Genomic DNA, 9,892 nt, shown 5'->3' on the forward strand with positions numbered 1-9,892 from the left:
CAATATTTTTTTACCTGCAAGAGTCGTCTACAGTAGAAGGAGGGACAGGGTCAGTTGTCATGCTTTTTTTGTCTGTCGGCCATATTGGATTTAACAAAAATAATTTTTTGCATTTGCAGCAGATGGCCAGTAGTTGATAGTGTATTTTATGATGCATTAGTGTCCACTTTAGTGGTCTGTGTGCATTTATAACATCAAAATCCACAAGAAGCACAAGAAAATGGCTTTTAGAAAGCTGTCCATTGTAGTGACCATTATGCATGAAAGGGCTATTATTGGTAATGGATCGACATCAAACTTGCAGTATCACACAACTCTACCTGCTGGCAAATTTGAAGGTGAAAAATATACAGTAAACAGAAAGTACTTTACCCTGTTATAACATACATATAATACCCACTGTATTAGTTTAAGAAGTTTCATATAGAAAAAACTAAATTTAGAAAACTCTTTCTTCTGTCCAAATTTATTTATTTATTCCATTTTGGCCTTTAAATACCAAACTTTGATGTAACTATATATACGTTTTGTCTATCTGATGATGTCATTTTTAAACATTAAATCAGAGATTCTGATCAGTAACTCAGTACTTGAGTAGCCTTTCTACTAAATATCTTTTTACTTTTATTTGAATAATTCCTTTGATAGATACTTTTCATTTTTACTTGAGTGAAAATATGTTGAAGTAGTAGTGCTACTATTACTTGAGTACAACATTTAGGTACTCTATCCACCTCTGCATTGCAATGACACCTTTGAAGAAGTTTTTTTCTCCCCTACCAGTAGAAAACTGGAATGGATGTGTGAATGGAAGAGATTAGACTTGAACGAACCGGACAGTATAGTCACTGAGCCATCCTGCGTCGCACTGATCAAAGCCGTCCTGAAACGCAGCGGTCAGCTGGTCAGCTGTGGCCATAGAGGCGTTCACAGACAGACAAGCCTCCTTCGCTTTTCTGAAGTCCAGAGAGTAGCGGCTGGAATTGGCTCGGTAGTGAAACACCACGCCTGGACAGAAATCACCAAGGGTTAGGGGAGCAAAACTGAACTGAATGAATGGGATTTCAGTGGTTTGAACTGGAATTGATGTAACTATTTTAAAAAGGTTTTCATAATCTTGAATGAGATTAAAACTTAAAGGAACAGTACTATGTCTTTTCTAGGCATATGCCATTTTAAAGTACAATCAAGTAGCTCTGTTACCTTCAGTTGTTATAAAAATGCTTTATATATCAAATATGACTTCATAATATATGCCTTGAAATCAGGCCTCCTATTCTATTTAAAACTCCTCCTTGAGGAAGTCATCACAACATGGCTCCTCTATTAACAGTTTACAATATTTTTACCAGCGTTGCACTGAGAGGTAGCTCCTATAAAGAGATCAGCTGATGCTCAGTTTCTCCAGGTGTTTGCTAATTGCAGCTGGCTAGTCTGAAGGAGCTGAATGAGGGGGGCTGCAGGGATGCCTGCTTTGACAGGCAGAAGCTCAGAAACTGCAGCTCTGGGGAGGAGCTTTGTTCATGAAGGCGGGCCTAAGTCCACCCAAGCATTTTGCACAGCTGAATGGTTGCCTTGGAGATTAAAGGATTTCTCAAACATGCACGATAAAATCAAGGCTCCAGGTATGTTTTTATTGAGGGAACAACATTATAACATAAAGCTCAAAAAAGTTTATTTTACATAATACTGCCCCAACATAAAGGATCCTCCATGAAAGGAGGAAAATAATAAAGAAAACTGGAAAAGTGTCTCTCTCCTCCACAGTTATTTATAAGAACAGAAATTTGCTGCTGACAGATGCTGAATCAGATACATGGGAGTACAGAGAGAGAGCATTTCAGCTGTCATCCTGGGACTAAACGTATCACTGTATCCCTGTGTCATTAGGTCTGGTGGAACATTTCTCATTGAGGGGAAATCCTGGCAGAGCCACAGGAGGACGTGAAAGGATGTCTGAGCCGTTAAATGGAGAGTTGTGTGTCTGTCATAGGGAGGGCCTTTGTGTGGGTGACCCCCAACAAAGAGTTCTGTTCAGCGTTAATGTGGAATCTGTGGAAATGTCTGAGAGACAGAGAGAGAGAGAGAGGCTGGATTTGGTCGTCGGATGAGCCGTTTCCAGGGGACTGATGGATGCCAGAGAGCTGAGAGTTTCAAAGTGCCTCCGAGGAACGTCGGCTCACCAGCCGCCAGGGTTTATAACAGGGGTCATTTAGTGGCTTTAACGAGGCTAAGCAACAAACAGAAAACAAATTCAAACCTTACAGGTGATTTTATCTGCACCTGCAGCCATGGAACACCTGAATCCAATGATTTTGGATACTTATTGTATTTGTCTGACAACTGAAGCTTAGCATTAACTAGTTTATTCAAGAGGTTCAAAGTGATGCGAAGCAGGAGACCTACAATAGCTGGGAGGAACCACTGGAGACTGAACTCCAGGACAGAAGGGGGCAGTAGTCATCAGATCACCACTGGTTGGCTTGCTGAGCTCATTATCTGTTGTGATTGTTTTTCAGAGTACTGAAGGTCTAAAGGCATGGAAGGTTCTGTAGATTATGTAAACTCTTGATTTTCTGCAAAAATGTTTGAAGTTTTGCACACGATGTTCATACAGTTTGTCTCCAGCTTTACAGGACGAGTGAACAATAAACATTTTAAGATCAAGTGCCTTCCTACGTCCAGCTGACAGGTAAGAACGCAGACAGACTGAACCTGTCTGAGGAAGGGGCTTTGAAGGAGGCAGCATGTGGACAAGTTTTACTTCATGCATTTGTTAACACCTTTAGCTTTGAACTCTACCAGCAGTAAACATCTGGAGGTGGTCAGAGAGTTTGTAGACTCTTAAAGGAGTCTGTTTATTTGCCCGTAAAGAGTATATAGAAGGTTTTACTCACCGGAGACGCTGAGGTGGACGACGTTCTGCTTTTCCTCCAGTCCTTGTGTCACCTTGCAGAGGTATGGTCCTGCGTCTGTCACCCGGAGCCTCTTGATGGTCAGTGAGGCATGCCCCAGTGATGACGGGTCGCTGGGCACCGACACCCTGCCTAGGAACTCATAATACACCCTAATGTGCCCTTCCTGGGCCACCAGTACCGGCTTATCCTTCTCCAGCTTCACCCACTGGACTCTGACCTTCTCGTCAGGAAGGGGTCCCTGTGTGGAGGTGGCAGAGGGACCGCTGGGAGAAGCTGGCATCGTGGGGAGGTTGCACGGCAACTCCACGTTGCTGCCCAGAGAGCCAGCTACATGCATGCTGCCAGGTATCCTCACTGTGGTTGAGGGGGGGAGCAGGAAAACAAGTTTAGACTGAGGGTACTGCAGTCCAAATACATTTTGCTGATAGATAGTAGATCTAAGATGGGGATGGGAGAGTTACGCTTCACTGCAGTTTACTGATTCAGTCACTATGTAAAGATCAACTGTCAGATGTGACATTTTATTCAAGTTATGCTGAAGACGTTTTCCACAAGTCATGTAGAGGACACAGCAGACATGTGGAAGGAGACGCTCCGGTCCACATGTCTGGTCAGCTTGCATGCTGTGTGTGGAGGAAAACTTGCACTGGGCCGCTCCCTAAACGCAGCATTCACACTCCAAAACATGATGGTGGCTGCAATAGGCTGTGGGCTTTTTTTCCCCATTAAGTAATGTCAGTGTTAATAAGAAGACTGATGGGGGCGCTGTGGTGGCACAGAGGCAAAGCATGACCCACTGAGACCTTAGTCCTCGTGGCAGTGGTCGCAGGTTCAATTCCCGGCCTGGCAACATTTGCCACATGTCTTCCCCCTCTCTCATTACCCTGTTTCCTGTCGAACTACTTTCAAATAAAGGCCACTAGAGCCAACAAAACCTTTTAGAAGAAGAAGACAGATGTTAGTAAATAGAGGAGAAATATAGAAAGGAATCCACTAAAAAAAAAAACAGTTGTATTGGCAGTGAAAGGTGGAGCTACAAAGCATCGACTCACAGGGCTCAATACAAATGTGAAAACAACGCATCATTTTAATTCTCTTTGATAATAGTCTATGTGGAGTGTGAATTGCATGAAAACTCAATAAAATAAGTCAATATTTGTGGTTACAAATTAGGAGAATGTGGGAAAGCTCAAGGGCTCATTTGAACTGAGCTGTTCAGTCCTGATTCCTTCAAACATGAACCAAAATGTTGGTTCTCCTTCAAACATGGAGAACCAACATTTAGCTTAAAACTGTACAATTCTAGAACAAATTTAGACAGTACCATCTACTTAGCAACCCAGAACAACTGGAACCAACATTTAGTTTTAGAATCAAACATGGAGAACCAACATTTAGTTTTATGCCTCTCTAACCTTTTTGTCTTTCTTTTGGTTTTGTTGTTATTTTCTTCTAATTCACGTAAAGCACTTTGAACTGCCTTGTTGCGGAGATTGTGCAAAATATATACATACCTTACCTTACTTATCTCTCTTTTTGAGAAGCATATGGTCTAAATAACTATTTTCACCTACTCCACTAACCTTGTCGCAATTATAGTTTTGATTAAAAATAAAATGAAGATATATTCAGTCGGATTTTTCTTTGACATGTTGGCGAATGGGAACGACACTTCAAAAAAGTCTCAATGAAACATGAAACAACACGGGTTGGACACTAACAGGAAGGTTCCTCCTGGTGGACATGAATTACCATCGTGCTTGAATCACATGGTTTGTTTCTGGACCGACTCACCTGGCTGAGGATGAGCCGAGCAGAGACACACCAGACAGAGCAGGTGTGTGACGATGTGTCCCATCATCTCCATCCGGTCTGTAAGAAATCAGTGGAGGTCAGTGTGACGTGAAGTTGTTTGTTTCCTTCCTCTAATCTGGTGATGTCCTCTATGGATTATTGGTTGTATCTTTTCAAACGTTCCATGTATGTATCAAGGACATTTCTTTGAAATGTATAAATCAACCTAAATGTTTTTGCATTCTTTCATTTCATAGTTGGGATTATTCCAAAGATTTACCATAAACAATAAAACAGAGAAAAAGTTAGTAAGGAAAATAATTTTGTGTCTTTTGAACATTTGTGTCCAGTGTGACAACATCCATTCCTCTTGCTTAAAATACAATATTTTATTTTGCAATCTGACAGTAGGTCTACAGATGGAACTAAAGATTAGGGTGATGGGAAAGAATTAAGTTAAGTTCTATGACTACTTTTTGACACACCACTTTTTAATAAAGAAAATAAAAGCAGATTGTTTTCTAAATTGTTTGTCCTTTGTTAGTTAGTTAGACCTTTATTTCACCAGGTAAAACATTATGAACAATGTCTTATTTACAAAGTTAGCATGAAAGTGATAAAACACCTGAAACATTTTATTTAAAAATTGCATCTGCCCACAGCTATGTGACAAGTGGGTTGCACATGTATATGAACCGGAACCACCAGTTAATGTAAACAGAGGAACATCTACCAGCTTTCTCTGCACATCTGGCAACTGGAGTAACAATGATTCAATATACCAACCATGCTGATGTCACAAAACAGAAATAATTGAATCATCGATAAATCCCATGTATCATTCTTAAAGTGAAAAAATATTTAGTAACTTTTTTGCTTTTTAATGGTCAGAGTAGCAAGGCTCTTTTTTTAAACCGGTTGACTTTGATAAAGGCCTTTATGAATTTAGCGCCCCCATAAGGAACCGCCAAGCAACGACACTAGAAACCTGCAGGTCAGAGAATAGATTTTAAGATAATGTTAGTTTATAAATAACTGAACGGATTAAAGCTCTACTGGTGTTGTATCAACTTTACAGACATCTCAGGTCTTCTGGTTCTGGTTCTGCTCTGCATCCAGAACCAGAACCAAACATGGAGAAGCAGCATTCAGCTTCTATGCACCACAAATCTGGAACAAACCTGCTGAAAGACTAAAACCCCGCCTCCTTACGGCTCTTTGATTCATAGTAACTGGAACGTTAAACAGTGTGTTTGATGCATATTTGCTTGATGATTTTGATGATGGCATTTGACAAAATGTAATGTTTATGGCTTGCTTCATAATTGGTTACTGTATTATGATTTTGTGCTGTGCAGCTCTTTGAACTGCATTGTTGCTAAAATGTGCTATACAAATAAATAAACTTCAGCTTGACTAGAAACAGGAACATATTTGCAAAAACTTTATTTGCTTAAAGTATAAATATTTGCCTCCGTTGCTTTAATCACACTTTTTAGAATACCACAAGCATCCGGAAAGTAAAAGGATATGTTCCTCCGATACTCTGAAAGACTTTAATGTTCATGCCACCAGAACAGGATTCATTATTATGAAAAATGATTTGCTCTAAATGTTGGTGAATATCCTCACAGCTATGATCTTTCTAAAAATAATTCCAATTAACTGTTTGCAAACTTATGAACCCGAGTTGCTTTAATTGAACCAAATTAAAAACTAATCTAGAAGCAAAATTACCCAAACATTTCTGACATTTTCAACAAAAATCTATCTATACAAAAAAATAATAATAATATTGGTCTTTGTACAAACTGAAAATAACAGAAAGAGCAGCTGAAGTTTGTTTTAGTTGATAACAGCAGCTCCATCAGCAGCTGTGACACAGCCTGGTCTTTGTGTTTTACAAAGAGATCAGCTGATAACACTGCCAGTCAATGTAAATGGCATAATTGGTCCCCAGTGTCAGTTTCCCTAATGAGCTTCTTATCTCCCTGCTTCATGTTGTCAGCATGGGAAAAAGTCACAGCCACCAGAAATCAGCCTTTTCATTGGCAAAACAGCAAATAAGCACATTCATTAAACATTTTTTTTTTGATAAAATCCCTAAAAAAAAAATAAATGACACAGCGTTGAGATGCATTGCATACAAGACAGTGTTCAAGATAAAAATTCATTTCAGAGACTCTTCCTCCCTTACCTTGCAGTCCTAAAATTCGGAGGGATTTATCATTTAAGACTTCTCAAGTCAAACTTCCCTGCAAGCCCCAGATAAATGTCTGTGCAGAGCTCCTCTCAAACAGATGTCCTCGCCCACCACGAGTAAGTTCAGATTCACTTTGCAAACACTTATGAGGTAGAGGAGGAGCCCACAAGGCAAACTCGCAGAAGGAAAGGAAGAAGAGGGAAGTGAGAGAGGAGTGGGAAGTAAATTTGGGGAGTGTTGGGGGGTGGGAGAGGGGAAAGCCAGAGACTGGTCCAAATGGAGAAAGTAGGAGTGACTCACAGTAGAGTGCTGAAATAAAGTAAAATACAAAGAGAGTGACACATTAAGAGGCGAGGTCTGAGTGTCAAGAACAAGCAAGAAGCCTGTTCATCCAAAACAAAACTTATAGATTAATAGATTCACAACATATCACATTCCATTTGCATTGCATTTATCTTCTTTATAAGGACCTTATTTGTAGAACTTATAAAGTTTTAAAACCTTTGTAATAAACAGAGTTGCTAACATCCATCCGTCCATCATTTACCCTTCAAGGTCACTGGGCGAGAGACCGAGTTCTCCCTGGACGGTCACCAGTCCATCACAGGGCAACACAGACACAAACATTCAACTTGATTAATGAAAACATTCTTGGCAAATGCTTTCGCTTTCGTCCGTCTTGCGCCGGTCCAAGAATTTCACCTCTAGCGGCGCAATACGAATTCTAAGAGACGATCTGTTTCCATGGTAGGAATAGGATATCTATAACAAACATTATGTTAGGTGATGTATTTCCTTGTCATTTTAGCAGCTATATGAATCAGATGCTTGGATAAAGAGCATGCAGAGCTCCCAAATGGCCCACATACCGTATATGTGCTGGACCTGAAGCCATGGAGGACAGACAAAACTGAATGAGTAGTAATGGAACAGAAGGGTACATCTGGTAAGGGCCCTATCTGAAGGATCTTTGACTCTAGGAAAGTTGTCCACACCTTCCTGTAGAGCCCAGGTAAGTGGTATTAGTAAATGTCTCCGTTACAAGTGTTGATTTGGAAAGCGTAGTCTAATTTAGTTTTAGTCAGCTGTTGTTATTTTAATTGCATTTTAGGTGACTAATGACTTGTTTTCATTCAGCAGTACCCAACTGGTAGGAGACAAACAGAATAGTTTCCACTGCCAGTTGGATTCTCACTGGGTGGGCGGGGTTAAACCCAAATGCGCAACATGACAACATGCTAATGTGATGACAAATGTCACTAGTATGCTTCACAAACGGTAATTTTCTGTTCCCCAATCAATGGACTGTGTTATGTGACACAGTCTATTGACTACGTCTAAGATGGCAGTAGCTCCATCTTAGTCTTACATTTTAGTTCTATTGTGCCATTGTTCTATGGTTCTGCAACAGAAGGGAGTCCAGTAATGGCGTGCTACTGGTGGTTATATTGGCCACTTTTACAATAGATAAAATAACATAGCATCGACCCGTGCCATGTTGCTCAGTTGCAATGAGGCATTGGTCTTACTTGACTTTAATTGACTAAATTTACTTTCAATCTTGACAACTATAAGTCACAGAGAAATGCTTCATATTTAAAAGCTTCTTACATCTTTACATATAATCTGAACAAAATGTACATATGAAATGTTACAATTTTCACAAGCATGCTACTGATGACAAATTCTCAAAAATGTTAAATAAGAAACATCTTTCATATTATCAGGGATTAATTGGAAAACCTGAAACAAGAAGTGCTATCATTACAGTGTTACAAATAATAGCCAAAAATAAAGCAGTTGAGACAATTTGGTTTCTTAGATTTCAGCTTTAGCATCCAAGCTGTCAAGCTGCTGTTCCATTCTCTGCGTTCTGTTGTCAACCAATAGAAGAGGTCTTCTATGACTGATGTCTCTTCAAGCCCACAGCTGGTATACGTCTCTATCCACACAGGAAGTGTCTTGCTGCAGACTCTTCAAAGGAGAAACAACCTTCAACTAAGAATGGACACGTAGACTAAGTCTTACATTTTGGTGCCATAGACAAGTGTATAACAGAGTAAGTGTGAGTACTTTGGTACCTTTATTAAATACACACATACACACACTCTCTTGTAGAGTGAGTCTACCTTGACATGGTAGGGGCAACAAGACCTACATTCTGTCAGGACAGGACCATTGACCCAAAGTCAGTTGTTATGTTGGAATATTAGAGTTGTTTTCATGAGCAATGGTAAGATAGAAAGTTACAGACCAGTGAATCATGGCCTCACTATGAGAGCACTGCATCAGTATGTTCCAACCCTAACTCATCATCTTAGTTATGACTCAACCATCTAAATAATTATTTTAGCAGGTGTAAAAATTGGGTTATGTTGGAAAAGTTTGGAGCAAAGCAGTTGCTGCTTTACATAAACAGACCCAGAACTTACCAGGGTTATACACAGACAAGTGTATACCTGAGGTATTCTGCTTGCTTTTCTCTGTGTTGGACCTTTTTTTGGTCTTCTTTGTCCGTGTTTGTACCTCTCCAGTGCAGACAGAGTCCTTCTAGTTGTACGACTCACCTCAATAATAATTCTGCTGGAATCTCTTTCTGATTAAGTACCATTTGGCAACTTCACTAAAGTGATACATCGATGGTCAAAGACTGAATTTGTAATCTGTAAGTTTGAAACTGATCTGCCTTCAATCCAGCTGGAAGACCTCAGTTCAAGTTTATAACTTTTACCTCCACGACTAAAAAAAACCTGGAAATTACAATTGTATCCACTTAGCTCTTCGTCTGAACCTCAACATCTGCCAAGAAATTTGAACAGATCTATTAGAAGTTATATAATCAAACATTTGGAGTAAAACATTTTATTGAGACCAATCAACTCTGGAAACTTGAGTTCTACCTATAATAAACTTCTTTAACTTATCTTCTCTGTCATTTGGCTCTGCTAAAGAATCTGTTGAAGCAAAAACAAACCAA

At 39.8% G+C, this 9,892-nt stretch overlaps 1 protein-coding gene across 1 annotated transcript in view; it reads right to left on the bottom strand.

Moving 5' to 3' along the window:
* Positions 1-7,114, bottom strand: part of vcanb (versican b) — a 32,427-nt gene extending 25,313 nt beyond the window's left edge. Inside the window, exons 1-4 of the mRNA XM_032570428.1 lie at positions 6,910-7,114; positions 4,713-4,790; positions 2,898-3,272; positions 834-1,008 (exon numbers count right to left, since the gene is read on the bottom strand). Coding sequence (XP_032426319.1) covers positions 834-1,008; positions 2,898-3,272; positions 4,713-4,785 — 623 coding nt within the window. The 5' untranslated portion in view covers positions 4,786-4,790; positions 6,910-7,114. The remainder of the gene's footprint in view (positions 1-833; positions 1,009-2,897; positions 3,273-4,712; positions 4,791-6,909) is intronic.
* Positions 7,115-9,892: the final 2,778 nt, after the last annotated feature.

Source organism: Xiphophorus hellerii, chromosome 8 (assembly GCF_003331165.1).
Source record: "Xiphophorus hellerii strain 12219 chromosome 8, Xiphophorus_hellerii-4.1, whole genome shotgun sequence".
NCBI lineage: Eukaryota > Metazoa > Chordata > Actinopteri > Cyprinodontiformes > Poeciliidae > Xiphophorus > Xiphophorus hellerii.